The sequence below is a fragment of the Suillus plorans genome (assembly GCF_016647745.1).
Source record: "Suillus plorans strain S12 chromosome Unknown HD556scaffold_42, whole genome shotgun sequence".
Taxonomy (NCBI): domain Eukaryota; kingdom Fungi; phylum Basidiomycota; class Agaricomycetes; order Boletales; family Suillaceae; genus Suillus; species Suillus plorans.
This window is the reverse complement of record NW_024537426.1, coordinates 29,181-45,081: the sequence shown is the minus strand read 5'-3', so window position 1 is coordinate 45,081 and position 15,901 is coordinate 29,181. Positions and strand designations below refer to the sequence as shown.

The window sequence follows — 15,901 nt, the reverse complement described above, 5'->3', positions numbered from 1 at the left end:
AATAGGTGTGAGTCTGAGTGTTTGGTTTTAGTACGAGGCTGATCACTAATTCGGTGTTTTAGGCAATATTATGATCTACGCAAGAAATGGGACAAATGTGCTCATAGCTGCCATATTGTGCGGTAAGTTACCCAACTGCAACACCTCAGTGATATTGACTCGACTGAAACATGATGCAAGTCATCATGATTGCTCGGTTGCATGCCATGTATCAGAGATCTAGAACGATGCTTATTTTCCTTGTTATTATTTTCCTGGCTGTAAACATCACCTGTGGAGTAATCGCGGCAATAGTACTCGAGCAACTCGTAGGGGGTAAGCTTTACTTATTGACCTGAAGAACGCAGCTCATTGTATGAACACCAGAGGAGTTCATACTCTCTGGCACGTATATGTGCGATTTTGGATATCGGGAGGATCTCAACTCAGAGCTTCTGATTTCAATGATTTGGGTGCTCAACACTGTTTGGGAGGTCCTAGCACTGTGCCTTTCAGTCTGGATTGTTGTAAAACATTTCCGTGACCTGCGACGACTCAGCCCATCGACAGGACTGGCCATCGGGGAGTGTTTCAGAGTGCTGATAAAATCTCACGTGCTTTATTTTGCGAGGTGAGCTTGTCGTGCGAATTTGGTTATATTTTTTCTCAAGTTTCGCACATGCTAGCTTTGTTTGTGTCTCTTGCCTCGAACTTTTGGTTCTCTCTCCAGAGATCTCGGTGCGCCGACCTGTTGCTAAAATCTGCTTATAACCACTGCTTATCATTACTGTCTGATTTACAGACTATGGGAGCTGATATACTCATCGATGCTCTTCAAATTTTTTTGGCCGTGCAGATGTTTGTGCTGGGACCACGCCTCATCCTTAGTGTTCGAGAATATCATGCTAAGCTCGTAGCCAACTCCGACGCAGAGACTAGCATGAATTCGATTGTCTTCCAGGACCGTGCACATGTACCAACTAGCAGTACTGTGTAGGGAAATACATACCGACTGTTCTGCAGGGAGGAGAAATTTGGTCGAGGGTCCGTCGTAGTTTTATGTAACATATGGTGTTTCGTTATATTTAAGACGAGGCTTATGTAGGTAAACCTATTATTCCTTGTATACTACTGGAATGAAGTAGCTGGCCACCCAAACTTGTACCAAGCAAACTGAATTATCCGGAACGTCTAGCGATCAACCCAGTCCGAATACTACAGTACAACGAGAATTAGTATAAGCCGCCTGGACAGCTGATTCACATCAGAGTCGCACTGGAGTAGCATTTACCAATGCAACTACAAGATACGTGTCAGATCTGCATCAGGGTCGCTGCGATGCTCTGTTCAATGGAGTCCACTCTGCTAAGTATGACCGTTAGAGTAACGCGCTCAACGATACAGACATGCATACATGCACCCGTTGCCATCACCATTCCCGTATAATCCATCTGGGCTATTCGTCTTGATGAATTACGAGGGGAAAATAAGTGGATTGCAGAGTGACAGCATGTCGTAGACAAAGGTTCGTATAAATGCCTACCTGAAGCATTGAAATACATGGTTTAATCGGTAGATACCTACACCATGACATCATCCTGTAATAAATCTATATGCATACACATAGCTGCTAGCTACAATATCTCGAGTATCTTGACGTCCACCATGTCCTGAGCAAAAGCCGTGTCGTCAACTTGTGCAATGATGGCACGATCTGATGCGACTCTCTGTATTCTCCCCCACGCTGCTGCGCTAGCAAAAATGCACTAAAACGCTGTCCAAGGCGAACGATCAATCGCAACGCTCGCTCGCCCGATTCCAAATCAACCGGCTTCTCTGCTTCAAGGGACCCGCCAGGTGAATCCTGCAATGGAGACCCAGGCGCAGACCAATAGGATTCCTCGCTCTGCGTGTCGTCTCCAATGTCAGGCAGCCTAGCTGCCAAGCCTAACAGCTCCGCAAAATCAGGCAGCTCGAGGAGATCACGATCCCATGGACGGACGAGTAAGAACGTCTGCCGTGTGGAAAATGTCCACGAAGATGGAATAAGTTTGTCCTCCGTGGTGATTGACAGGTCGTGAAGACCGTCTGCCTTGACCTGATACGTGCTGTGTGAATCTTGGTCTGAGTATGACTCCGTTTCACTGCCGTGACACGAAATGCTATGCAAGGCAGATGCAGTCTGCAGTTCGCGAAACGAGGAGCGTTCATCTGATCGAGAAGGGTATAAAGCTTTGAAGCTGATTCCATAGCCTCGGTGTTTCGCAGTAAAGAGACCGAAGTCTGAATCGCATCTTCAGACAGAGATGGCAGGGTGTACGGTGGTGCTTTGTATGAAGTAATGTCGGCTGGTAGACAGCTATTGAATTCAGATGATTCCCCACCCAGTCCAGGGCACTGATGTCGCCCGACTGAGCTATGACCTCCTGCAAGAGCCTCCCGAGCGCCTTTTGCTTCTTCTCGCCATAAATGACAGGTAGGTTGACGCCGAAGATACCAAACAATGAGTATGCAATATCTTCCGGCCACGTGGTAACACGCGCTGACACCCATTGGAGTTTCTCCCGGGCGTTTCTCATCCCCGGACGGAAGGCAACAAGGGTTCGTGCATCTATTCCCGTCACATCTCCCATCTCCTGCATGATTGTAAGAGAATCTTTGTGGTTGGGAGAGCGATCGTCGAGATACAACGACCAATCCTTCTGGTAAAAGAGTACAAACATTGAAGCCAGAATTCTTGAACTGTCCATCCTCGCGTATTCCAAGCGCTGCTGCGAGTGCCAGACTGCGACGAAGTGGAACATCCGACAGGTAGATGATGGTAGTGCTGAGTGGCGATACCAGAAACATGGAGTTGACCGATTGTTGGACCTCGACGTTGTTAGTCTGGTCGATGCAACAGGTATCAATCCATGCCCAACAATACCCTTTATCACGAGCAGTTCTACAGAATGACTGCAACTTTGCGATGCCACCGATTGGATCCAAGTCGTACACCACCTTGTTCTGGATGTCATGCAGTGATGGCTCCGTCACTTCCCACCTATGCGATAGCATGACATAACGGAAGTACGTCGACACCACATCTTGATGCGCTCCATTTGAAAGTCCGGATGTTTCGTGGTGGATGACAAAAGTTCTTTGTACACTGTGCTTGTTCTGAAGGCATTGATCTGTGCCTCGCGGTTGCATAAGCGCCCAGTGGAGGTGTTGATTAGACGGTGCGGGGTGTTGTCGAGCTGACCTTAATGCTGTCTTCAATAGCATGTTCTGCTTCGGATGGACTAATATACTGTTGGCGCAAGTCTGGACAGAGAGTCAACAATGTTTGAAAGATGTGTTATTTGAGGCGTACTTCTTGTTTCTGTATCGGGAGCACTTTCCAACTTGGAGAGCATGGTTGAGAGCGCCTCGATGGCTTCATCATATCTATGTGCGCCATGAAGCACCGCATGCTTCAACTGATATCCAAAGTAAGATGAAGGGTCGAGTTCAATGACCTGCGTATCACCAAAATTAGCGTTGAGTACGAAACAGTAATTGTCATCCCACCTTTTCCGCATCGAGGAGTGCATCGTTCCATAGCATTTTTCCCGACCTCGCTTTACTGCGGTTTGCAAAGGTGGTATGGGTTGCAAAGTCGAGATCGATCGCTGCGGAGTAAAGCTCGATAGCCTTGTCGTAATTACCCGCAGCGAGGGCTTCATCTCCGCCCACAGCGAGGTCAGTCACTCCATCAGCAGCATAGACAACATTGCAATCTTGCTTGAAATCTGAGTGAGATAAGGATGGGAGTCATACGAGGTTTACATCGAGAAGACTCGCCAGTGGACCAATCAAGGCAGCGTGCTTTTGTAGCCTCATCAGCCCTATCCATCATGTATCGGTATGCTTTGATGGCTTCTGGAAGTCTACCTGCCCGAAGGAGCGCATCGCACCAATTCTGATGTGCATTTCGCCACAAAGACCGCAGATCCCACCCAAATAACTAGAAAAAGCACAGTGAGGCGACAAAAAAGAAATTCCGGTTGCATTTCAATCAACCTACCACCACGAAGACATCGTATCTAGAGTGGATGGCCGACACAGACGAGAAATCAATAGTGTTGACAGCAGCAGTGAAGTGGCCAGCCGCCTCGTTGTGACGTGCGTCATGTGATGCATTCTTTCCCAGTTGGACGTGTAGATAAGCCTGGAGTGCGAGGTTCGCAAAATCAGCATCGATGCATGAATCTGGAGTTGATTGTGTCAGGAGCACTCACTTCCACGACACCACAGGCAAGAGAATTTGGATTAGGACGAGTGGTAGCTAGCTCTTGGACGCGCAGAATCGCCTCGTCATGTTGATTTGCATTGAAAAGGGCGATGGCCTAATGGTTGTTGTGTGAGTAGTGAGTACGTAAGACACAATTGACATACCTTAATCAAGAGTAGAAGACGAGTTTTATTCAAGTCTGCATCCACGTGCATGAACGCGATGTCAAATGCTTTCATCGCGTCCCGGAACTGTTTTTTTCCACAGTGGGCGATGCCCTTGGATATACAGCCCATCAAGGATGGCTTGATACTGATGCTCTGCATTGCCATATAAGTTAGTCTGTTTTGAAAAGGTCAGGACGAAATGGTGCATCTCACTTTGAGCGCGTCATCAAGTGCGTGGTCCCAGTCTGAATTTCTTGCCTTGACAAACGAACGATTCGCATGAGACTTGTAGTCATTGTCATCGGCGGCGATATCTTGTGTTAACAGTTTGTCAGCAGTGAGCAAGTCTCCGGCTATGCATGCATCGCGGGCCGTCGTGTTGATGGCGAGGATCTGCATCACGCACGATCAAATTGTGTGGTAAGAATGAAGGTTAGAAACACACCTCGCAATCAGGGTTTGAGCATTGGCATCGAGATTGAGGATCAATAAGCAAGGAGACGAGCAAAGAACAAGAACTCACATTATTTGCCGCATGTTCCTTCAAAGTGTCTTCCTGTAATGCATCCTCGGAGAAAATAAGATGAAGAAGGGATGAAAAATACACAGAATCTTACATCTGTTGCCTGGTCCTGAGAACATCCTCTAGCGAAGGTACTGCCCACTTGAGATAATATGATCTTTCCTCCACTCAGGATGTACTTGCCATCCATGGAGAAGGCGACGCAACACACCCTTCGGTGTGTTTGAATATGGCAATGGTTTGTTGATCCGAAAGCCGCCAAAGGTGAACCTGGTGGTCTCAGACGCGGACGCGAAAGAGTGCCGGCAGGGTTGAGGGCAATCATGATAGCCTCAGCATGGCCCTTGCAGGGCTCACCGACCTGCTTCCAGGTCGACGAATCCCAGATCCTTATGGTGGACAACATGAGTACCAGCCGAAAGAAGCTGTTTGCCATCGGGTGTCCACGCTAATGCCTGATTCCATGCTTCATACGCAAAGTGACCCTGGAACTTTGCGATGCAATCCTCTTGCTTGGATTCCATATTTGGATATTTGACGAGGTTGCGATGGCAAGATATTCACCAGATGGTGAATACCGAACACAGAGAACTTGAGCACCACAACTGATTGGACTTCCTTGCACCTGCCATGTTTTGTGCTCCAGAGCTCCACGTGGCGTCAATGAGCTACTCGCTAGCAATGTGCTGTCTGGGGAAAAGTTGACCGATAATATCAGTTTGGAGTGGACTTTGATGGGCTGGGTGAGAGATTCGCCGTCTCTGTTCCAGGCTATGACCTCTCCACTACGATCACCGCTTGCTATCCATTTCCCATCTCTTGATACTGCAAGTCCATACACTGCGTCGGAATGCCCCTCCATTATCTTCAATAAAACACCGTCTTCTAAGTCCCAAAGACGAAGAGTCTTGTCGTACGAGGACGTCACCATGGCGTCTATCGGGAGGACTGCGACTCTTAAGACACTATTTGATGACCTTGAAATGTTCGATTGGGGGTGACGATTCGAATGACGGGGTGTTCTGCTTCCGTCATTCTGCTCGAGGTGGATGGTGTTGAGCACAACTTGCTAGAGAGACTGCGGGCGTCCTGAATCTTAATCTCAGTTTGAGAGGTGCGTGTACCGGGCCTTTTTGTGCTTCGTGTATCATTAGACGCCTAGGACACGTGTATGATGTTCGGAATCTCCCCTTATCAGTGCACACCGGATCAGGTCACAGATATGTTTAGATTCTACTGGTGTAACAACAAAGTGGACCCAAGATGCACAAGAACGAAATTGCAAATTGAAAAGCTGTAAAGTCACTTACTCGTAAATGACAGTAGTGGACCTCATGTCGACACCGAGTGACAATAGTGCCAGAGTGTAAGGCGGCTATACGAGTTCGAAGGGAATTGTTCGAGTACGAAGTAGATAGGCAATAGTTGGGACGATGATGATGACAAGTACGCGACTGACGAATGAAACGATGATAGACTTGGGACGAGCTAGATGGAGCGGCTGTTCAGAGACGTTCTGAGGACACTTGGAGCGGGGAATCACTGCGTTAGATTCTGCTATCGAAAATGAGAGTACATGCGCCGTATATATACGTTTGAACGAGTTGACTAGTCCTGAAGGAGCGTGAAGAGCGTATGGTAGAGTGAAAGAAAGACTGGAAAGGAATGGCGAGAAAAAGGGTCCAGTTGGTAAGTGTACTGTAAAGCGATGAAAGAGAAAGGAAAAGATCAGGGATGTATCCTCGCTGCTCGGACGCGAAGCGTGAAGCTTCTTCGCGTCAGTGAGTCACGTGGAACGTCGGATGGATTCAAGCGTCTATCTAAAGTTGCGGTTGGCGCGTAAAGGATACTAGTCCACACCCGTTCTGCCTTCGGCACAGGAAGCAAAAAAGAGTGCTTCGCACTCTTTTTTTAGCTTCCTGGCCTCAGCCTCATCCCAATAATTCAGAAGGCTCCTGATGAGCATTGTTCCTTCGTCACAGGAAGCCAAGGAGGGCTGCGCCCTCCTTTGGCTTCCTGGCCTCAGGCTGCATCCTAATAAATTGTACATTTTGAATAATTTTGAAATACATTTATGAGCAGCTTTTCAAAAAAACTCAAAGTACAATCTATCACACCACATAAAAGTATATAGTACATAAGATCAGTCCATTCTATGTTTTTTGAGCAGGATTTTGACAAATGTAAAGATACAATCTACTACACAACATAAAATTACAAAATATGTAACAGTATCATTGAATGTATTTATTTTCCCATTTTTCCCTGCCCCCCATCTCCCATTGTGTCCCATGTCCTCCCATCCTCCCGTCTCCCGTCTCCCGTCTCCCGTCTCCCGTCTCCCGTCTCCCGTCTCCCGTCTCCCGTCTCCCGTCTCCCGTCTCCGTCTCCCGTCTCCCGTCTCCCGTCTCCCGTCTCCGTCTCCCATCTCCCGTCTCCCGTCTCCCGATCTCCCGTCTCCCGTTTTTCCATCCTACCATCTCCTGTTCTCCCATTTTTGAGTCTCTCCCATTCTCCCTGTTTCCTGTTCCCAATTTTCTGTCCTCCCATCTCCCATTCTCCAGTTTCTGAGTCTACATTCACTGCAGGCATTTCCTCATGTTCCTCCACCAAACATCCAAAAAACATTGAATTAGAAGATAGAAATTTCCTTGCATTTTGTGTATCAAAACATTGAAAAAAAATAATGAATGTATTAAAGATTTTCTGTATGCAAGACATAATATAAAAATGTGTCATTTTCCCTCGGGAAACAGTCAATATTTTTCACTCATCATTCTTCAAATAACAATTTACAATCATGTTAAATTTTTTGCCTCTGTTTTTCCAATGTTCTGTGCATCAAAAATCTCAATTACTTCATCCTGTTCACCATATGTTTGATCCAAGAACATTGAAAAATCATATAACAAATAATAAAATATATTTTGACAATGTTTTGTTCAGGAAAAGCAAAGAAACTTTCAAACATTCATTTGTATATTTGGTAAGAGGAAATTTATGAAACATGCCTCATGTTTTGTAAGAATAAATAAATGATGTTTGCAGTATATTCCTGCTGCACAACACTTGAAAAACATTTATTATGTTCAGAGAAAAAAAAAGAAACATGATTGCAGGATACTCTGCCTCAGAACATGCACAAATTATATATTTTTTTCTGCACACAATACATGGAAAATTATCCTTGAAGGAACATGATCAATTTTTGCATCATGTCCCGCACACAGAAAATCATTGAAACATGAAATTTTTTTTTTCAATGTTTTGACAAGTCCCACACAGAAAATCATTGAAACATGAATTATGTTTTTTCAATATTTTGACAGGTCCCACACAGAAAATCATTGAAACATGAATTATTATTTTTTTCAATGTTTTGACAGGTCCCACACAGAAAATCATTGAAACATGAATTATTATTTTTTTCAATGTTTCGACAGACAAAATGAAGGTACAAGATGTCAAGGAGCAAAAGCAGCTAGTTGTGCATAAGAAAGGCCAACTTAAAGGATTCATCAATTTTCTGTGTCCCATGGGCCATGACATGCAAGATCCAACAAACAGTGGGCATTTGTACAACTACTAGTAAAAAAACTCAACTTTTGACCTCTACATGTGCAGGGTAGCTACTTCTCTACATATTTGCACCACTATGTGGTATTCATTCAGATCACAAATGTTAAAAGTGCATTGTTCAATTATTAAAGAAAGTCACCATGAAAAGCCTGAACGGACGGCACCGCAAGCAGACAGCGGTTCATAATTCAGCTTTCATGTCAACATTTGACGAGCCTGATGTAGTACATGAAGTCTCCCACTCATTCGAGACCCATGGATGGGCGGAGGTGGACAGGAGAAAAAGGCAGGCTTCTTGCACTTACATGAAGGTGTGCGGGGATGGGAGAGAAAGTGCGGCGCCTTCAGACTTCAGGTGCGTGCACCATTATACTGGAGATGTATCCATCTTCCAAAGACAGGTCAATCGGCAGAATCAACACTGTCAGGATCAGAGCCAAGCCCACCGCTGCTGGCAACGGACGAACGCGGAAAAAAAGAACGAAACGCGAAGGAACAACGCAGGAAAACAACAAACGCGAAAAAAAACGCGGACAAACGAGTGAACGTAAGGACAAACGCGACAAAAAGACGCGGACAAACGAGTGAACGTAAGGATAAACGAGGGAACGCAAGGACAAACGAACGAACGCGAAAAAAAACGCGGACAAACGAGTCAACGCAAGGACAAACGAGGGAACGCACGGGCAAACGCGAAAAAAAATGCGGACAAACGAGGGAACGCGGGAACAAACGAGGGAACGGGTTGCTGATCACGATCCACATTATTGGAATAGTTGGGGCAGTAGGGCCAGGCAGCCTCTTGAGGTGGGAGGTAGATAGGGTCCCTGGTTTTCAAACGAGTCAACGCAAGGACAAACGAGGGAACGCACCGTCAAACGAGTGAACGCGGGGACAAACGAGTCGACGCGAGGACGAACGAACGAACGCGAGGATAAACGCGGACAAGATAACTCAGAGGACGTTACCAACATAGTGTTTGATAGCCAAATGCGAAAAAAAAATGGGGACAAACGAAGGACCGCAAGGACAAACGAACAAACGCGAAAAATAAACGCGGACAAACGAGTCAACGCAAGGACAAACGAACGAACACGATGATAAACGCGAAAAAAAATACGGACAAACGAGGGAACGCAAGGACAAACGAGTGAGCGCAAGGACAAACGAACAACTGCGAGGACAAACGAACGAACGCGAGGATAAACGCGAAAAAAACGCGGACAAACGAGTCAACGCAAGAACAAACGAACAAACGCGAGAAAAAAACGCAGACAAAGGAGGGAACGCAAGGATAAACGAACGAACGCGAAAAAAAACGCGGACAAACCAGGGAACGCAAGCACAAACGAACAAATGCGAGGACAAACGAACGAACGCGAGAAAAAAACGCGGGCAAACGAGGGAACGCACGAGCAAACGAGTGAACGCGAGAAAAAAACGCGGACAGAGGAGTCAACGCAAGGGCAAACGCGAAAAAAAAAATTGCGGGTAAACGAACGAACGCGAGAAAAAAACGCGGACAAACGAGGGAACGCAGGAGCAAACGAGTCAACGCGAGGACAAACGAACAAACGCAAGGACAAACGCGGAAAAATAATAACCAGGAGGCGCCCCGCCTCCTCGGCGCAGCGAGGAGGTGGGGCGCAAAAACGCGGACAAACAAGCGAACCAACGCAAGAACAAACGAGTCAACGCAAGGACGAACGAACCAATGCAAGAACAAACGAACAAACGCGAGGACAAACGGGTCAACGCAAGGACAAACGAGTCAACGCGAGAACAAACGAACGAACGCGAGGACAAACAGGTCAACGCAAGGGCCAACGAGTCAACGCAAGGACGAACGAACAAACGCAAGGACAAACGAGTCAACGCAAGGACGAATGAACAAACGCAAGGACAAACGAGTCAACGCAAGGACAAACGAGAGAACGCAAGAACAAACGAGTCAACGCGAGGGCAAACGAGAGAACGCACGAGCAAACGAGTCAACGCGAGAACAAACGAACGAACGCGAGGGCAAACGAGGAAGCGCAAGGGCAAACGAGTAAAAATAAGTTTCGGCTTCCTGACGATATGGTTTATAGGAGACCGGACCTGCGATGGGAGTTTGATTGACATCCAATAGAAAAATGATGCAAGGTAGCTCATACCAATAGTTCACTGTTGGTACGTCGACTGGTTTCTCACAGGCGAAGGAATACAGTTAAAAAAATCACCATCCAGATAGGACGATTAATACGAACGTGTAAAGGGCTGTAGAGGACAATGGTTAGAGGTTGAATGACGGCAGGACCCGAGTTGAACGTACATTGTAATACACGCTCTGTCCACCAACATGGAAAAGAACAGTTGAGAAATTGCTGTATGCTAGTTGGAGAGCATAGTCGATTCCCCACAGGGCGGCCCTGAAGCTGTCGCTTAACCTGGGAAAACCTCCGCAAGATGCTGTATTGGTTTCTGACACGATGAAGGGCTTTCCAACGGATTGCGCATAAGCGGGAGCACCAGGGAACAATGGTCTTTCCGGCTTGGTGTGTCAGGAAGGTCGGCAACATCTCTGGGCCAGTGCGTGGAGTTCCTATGCCGAACTGGGCATCACAATTATCGGTGGGATACCTTCACGATTATGAGCCAGAAGACGATGATGATGAATAATTTGTGATTCACCTTTCAACACCCAGCGCAGCAAGGTTTTGGTTGAAGTCTGTGGCGAACCCGGTTTCCCAGATATCCGTTGGGCTCCACATGCCAGCCAGATTGGGGCCAATGAGCAGATCTTTGTTGGGGATATTAGAGTCTGCGTTCATTGCGTCGATGAGAAGACCGAATTCATCCTTGTAATCCTGAGGGCTATGAGACTGCAAAAAGGTTAACAATCAATACGGAGTCAGGCCAAAAAAATACCTTACATCCGGCCGATGACCGTGCCTTGAGTAAAGATCAGGTTCATTGCCGCCCTAAAGCAAAAGCAATCAGAGACTGTCGTATTATACGTTAGATTCCCTGACCTGTAGACCAATCAGATAATTTCCGAGCATCGCCTCTCCGACTTCAGCGATCTGCAAGCGCCAATGCTGAGTGTCATTGAACGGCACACTGCGCAAGAAGGTCAGTGACAACAAGAGTATTATCATGTATCGCATACCCATGTACCAATAGACATTAGTGAGTGCAGATATCTCGGCCATCATTTTGATGATCTCAGTTGCGAAGACAAGGGGCAGCGTTGCCGTCTTGGGGGTGTTCAGTCTCAGGATAATCGAGTAAAGAAAAAAAGCACTTACAGGGTTGGCTATGCCTGCGTAGTCCTTCTCGAGAGCTGCACCGTCCGGGGTACTGGCCACTAGGGTAGCGGTCTCTTGAGTATTACCACCGACACGAACCCTAACGCTGCCCCCGCGTTGTCGCAGGTTGGCCATAAGGTTGAGAAACGGGACTTGGAGGAAAGAACTGGCAATCGAGGTAAATGCTATAGTACTTCTTGGCAACTGAATTAGTTACCTGTTCAGCCCGACTACAAGATATGTTCAGTGGATGCACATGCGAGTGAACAAAATACTTACGGACTTGTGTCGTAACACCAAACTCTATACTGAAGCCAAAGAATGAGCCTTGCTGTTGAATTGAAACTCCCGAGACATCTCCGCTCTGCAGGTCGGAGGTCCATGTTGAACTGGGTGGGTGGGGGAGGACTAGGTGGGGGCGGTGGTTATAATATCGTTCGGTCATATGAAGCTGAGCCCGTATATGAGGCAGAGGCAGCCGTCGTAGTCCCAAACGGTGATTGGACATGCGGACCACAGGCAGTGACAGCTGCCTGAGCAAGGCCGAAGGAAAAGAATAACGAATGGACGAGGAGAAGATGCATTTCAACGAAATGTCTAAAGTAATAATAAAAATTGCATCAGCTACTTGTAGATCATTTAGTAAGTGTGAAGGAGTATCAGTTCCTCTAGATGGCGATTCCACACGACACCGTCGGAAGGGAGTTGGACATACCAGACTTGCTCAGCGCTGAACTCATCCGGTACCAGCCTTTCCATTATTGTTGACCGGTAAATGCTCCAACATTTGTCTTCACCTGGTTCATCGAAATCGTATCGTGCCACAATCCCAGGGTTGGTAAACCCAGTCAGGAACACGACAAAGTGCGACTGTGCTCGGCGGCCATTGACTTCTGTAGCACCAACGAAATCTGGAGCAAGCTGTTTGCCCTCCATTGAGTAGAGATATAATTCATCGACGACCTGCAGTCCAGACGCGGAAAAACGAGTGAACGTGAGGGCGAACGAACGAACGCAAGGGTAAACGAGCGAACGCGGGGACAAACGCGACAAAAAGATGCGGACAAACGAGTGAACGTGAGGACGAACAAACAAACGCGAGGACAAACGCGAAAAAAAAAAGCGAACAAACGAACAAACGAACAAACGCGAGGACGAACAACGAACCCAAGGGCAAACGATGTGACCTTGTCGCAGGTGGGTTAGGCGCCCAATCGAAGGTGGTCGAGCCTGACTATCGTATTGTGTGTCAGACGTGTTCCGGTGTCATTTCCGCTTCGAACGAAGTCGACAGAGTATTCGTCAGAATTGGTTCAAGGAACAACTTGAAGGAGCATGGTAGGGACACGACATGCACGATTTGATCGACCACTTTCGTTCGCGGAGGTAGGCCTTTGAAGAGGGATCATCAATCATCGAGCATGGTGGACCTGCCGTATCAAATTTAAACCCAGCTGACACAACAAAGGTGCGTTGAAGAACTTCGGCCACCCTCTTGTTAGTGTTTGTGCAACACTTCCTCGTCTTCAGCGCCGAATGTCGAGTCCTCCATATTAGCGTCGTCGGTACGTGTGGGGAAGCTTGAGAAAACTAGAGGTCTACGCCAGATCCTGCCATGCCAGTGTTGGAATCCGAGTCGTAGCTGACTCGTCAACGCACTCTTGAAGGCTTCTAAACACTCATCGCACAAAGACGCCCTGTGAATAGTGGTAGCGTTTGTCTGATAAATGTGCTCACATGGGCAGAGTGCCACAGGATATTGTACTCTTAATTGAAAACAAAAATTGTAGGATGCCACGAGATCTAGTAGTGAGAAAAGACAAACCTAGGTGCACGAACTCGTACTGGGTATGCGCAAAGGTCAGAATTTATGTATGTTGGATCGAGTTAAGAAGGAGAAGTAATAACAGCAATTTGAGAGTCATCGCAACATAGTTATGTTTCGGAACAGTGTAGTATAGCACAGAGAATAACTCCTGAATTGATTACCTCGATCAACGCTTTCATTGGGATGGACTTCCCAGTAAGCATTGATTCAGCAGTCAGATCTAAGTGAGAGCATCCTCTTCGCCATTTTCCATACCTGCACCACTATCATTTGTAACATACATATCCTACTGGTAGTCAGCACCCAAATGATGTAGCAATAAACGTTTGCGGCCAACCTTGGTAATGGGAAGTACGTGGACTACACTGCCCAGGGTGCGATATTCAAAAACGGTACGTGCAAACAAAGTCACAAGCGCTTCAGATTTAATGATTTCGAGGGGGTGGTACCGATCGAAGAACAGCCCTCCGGCAACGCTGAAACCAAATTGTTGGTAGGGGTCCTCCTTTACCTGGGCAGAGTCCAGTTCCACCAGGCGTTCAATGAGAATTGACGGCGTCTCAGGGCACGATTTTTCACTGAAGATAGCCAAAATGCGAGCAGGTGCCTGATCAAAGTCGGCGTTTCGAATAATGACGTTGGAGTCCCGTGGTGACCTGGAGTACGGTTGGTACAACGCTCCCGCTTTCCATAGTTTACTACCAAACATGATGTCTGGTATATTTTAGATTGTGCACACTGCAGGTGAACGAGGCATACCTGAATGATGTACGCCGGTCAAATTGGTTACGGCTCCGGCGAGGCGGCTTTGCAGCTCCGCGAGTTTACCCCTTGGTTTGGAAGATGGGTAAGTGACCTTCAGCCAACCTGCGCTGCCAAATGAAAGAGTATCGTTGAGGCGGGTCCCCCGAATGTCTGAGCGAAACGTCTTCTGGAACTCCGGCCAAAGCGATGTCATAGCGTCGGGGAGTCTATTACTAGATAGAAGGGCGGGGAGGTTTGCCGCCCTGCAAGCATCGTTGATAAATGTCATTTCCATCTCACCTGAAAAATTGGGGACTTAAGGCCAGTGAATGAAAGGTCGAGTAGGCACTGCTCACCAAACTTTGAGTTAGTTTTGATCGTCTGAAGGGTGTAGTTGAACCTCTCAAATGCCCATGCTCGCCAAGAGTGGACCGGACCAAAAGCCTCGAGTAGCATTGGATAGTGGAAAGCCATATGATGCACAGGGCGGATCCTTGCTTCTTTGTAGAGCTTAAGTATGCCGCAAAAGTACTCCTTATAATGGAAAGAATATAGATCAATCTTATCCTTTGACATGCTCCTCATATTTGTGATATGAATGGCGGTGACGAGGTGCATGTAGTTGTGCAGCATCTCCTGCATTCGGCCTTCCTTGTGGCCCCACAGGCGAATCAGTGTGATGACTAGATGGATCAAACCGATTGAGCGCCAGTGATCAGCAGTAGGGGTCCTCTTCTCCGCCGCAACCAAAGGGGCAGCAGTAACAAATGATGGAAGCTGCGTCCGAGCTTGGTCTATCCATATTTCTTCCAGTACCTCCCGTCCAAGTACGACAGTATTCTTCGGTGGTGGCGCTTCGTGACTTTGCAGTCTCCTCCCGGGATGCAAGAGGTTGCCGTCCTCATTTGTCAGGCCTTGCAAAAGGCGCTTCACAGAGTGAGATGGTAAGATAGTGTCAATAGAAACAACCCATGCAACATACCCAATCAGCTAGCCGGTCCAATAGTCCGCCCTTGTGTAGGGGACATCCAGGGCGAAGGTGATTGTCAGTAGATATACCAAGTTCTGCGCAAAGTCGTAAAAGGGTTGGCACCCTGATCCCTGTCCCGATGGCTATAGTACTCTGAGCATTCTCTAACTTTGAGCGCGCTTTGATCATCTCTTGTTCGGATGGAGGGTCATTCTTTGTTCTTTTCTTCGGTAACTCCTGAAGCGCCGCCTCAGGTACCTGTACGCGTGCATAATGAGTAGGCGGAGTGCTGCTCAGCGAGTACAGCTAAAAACCTTTGATTCAGAGAGAGTTTTCAGAAGTTTCTGTATCTTGGCGAAATTTTCACTCGGCTGACGCTTGTGAAACAAGAGTAGAAATTGAACCTGTTGATCATGATAGCAGTACAATGCGTGACGTACAAATTGAATGAGCTCTCTTGCCATCAGCAGTGCAGTTTGCGCTCGCCGCAGGCCAAACTCGTGGCACAGGTGATAGAGAACTGGTTTCTGGCAGCGCAATAAAGCCTGTTCATGCGCTTTGTCCAT

General features: G+C 47.3%; 5 protein-coding genes across 5 annotated transcripts; 2 read left to right on the top strand and 3 right to left on the bottom strand.

The window, feature by feature from the left end:
- Nucleotides 1–105: 105 nt before the first annotated feature.
- On the top strand, nt 106–976 carry HD556DRAFT_1485650 (uncharacterized protein; the record flags this gene model as incomplete). The annotated part of the gene is made up of 4 exons (XM_041308715.1): nt 106–315; nt 367–610; nt 666–717; nt 782–976. The coding sequence occupies exons 1-4, from the start codon at nt 171–173 to the stop codon at nt 974–976; spliced, it is 636 nt and encodes a 211-aa protein (XP_041158326.1). The 5' UTR covers nt 106–170.
- A 418-nt stretch (nt 977–1,394) lies between these two features.
- On the bottom strand, nt 1,395–5,448 carry HD556DRAFT_1528372 (uncharacterized protein; the record flags this gene model as incomplete). The annotated part of the gene is made up of 14 exons (XM_041309380.1): nt 1,395–2,262; nt 2,300–2,615; nt 2,668–3,223; nt 3,273–3,285; nt 3,335–3,479; nt 3,532–3,752; nt 3,781–3,967; nt 4,028–4,171; nt 4,242–4,349; nt 4,399–4,554; nt 4,615–4,794; nt 4,847–4,957; nt 5,019–5,136; nt 5,282–5,448. The coding sequence occupies 14 exons, from the start codon at nt 5,446–5,448 to the stop codon at nt 1,610–1,612; spliced, it is 3,075 nt and encodes a 1,024-aa protein (XP_041158325.1). The 3' UTR covers nt 1,395–1,609.
- A 1,723-nt stretch (nt 5,449–7,171) lies between these two features.
- HD556DRAFT_1485638 (uncharacterized protein) lies at nt 7,172–7,552 on the bottom strand (the record flags this gene model as incomplete). The annotated part of the gene is made up of 1 exon (XM_041308714.1): nt 7,172–7,552. The coding sequence occupies one exon, from the start codon at nt 7,550–7,552 to the stop codon at nt 7,172–7,174; it is 381 nt and encodes a 126-aa protein (XP_041158324.1).
- A 2,307-nt stretch (nt 7,553–9,859) lies between these two features.
- HD556DRAFT_1309826 (uncharacterized protein) lies at nt 9,860–10,393 on the top strand (the record flags this gene model as incomplete). The annotated part of the gene is made up of 1 exon (XM_041300332.1): nt 9,860–10,393. One exon carries the CDS (start codon nt 9,860–9,862, stop codon nt 10,391–10,393), a length of 534 nt encoding a protein of 177 aa, XP_041158323.1.
- Nucleotides 10,394–10,741: 348 nt separating this feature from the next.
- HD556DRAFT_1485636 (uncharacterized protein) lies at nt 10,742–12,729 on the bottom strand (the record flags this gene model as incomplete). The annotated part of the gene is made up of 11 exons (XM_041308713.1): nt 10,742–10,762; nt 10,818–10,932; nt 11,015–11,125; nt 11,177–11,359; nt 11,414–11,466; nt 11,518–11,605; nt 11,663–11,742; nt 11,794–11,959; nt 12,011–12,023; nt 12,073–12,326; nt 12,509–12,729. 11 exons carry the CDS (start codon nt 12,727–12,729, stop codon nt 10,742–10,744), a joined length of 1,305 nt encoding a protein of 434 aa, XP_041158322.1.
- Between the last annotated feature and the right edge of the window lie 3,172 nt (nt 12,730–15,901).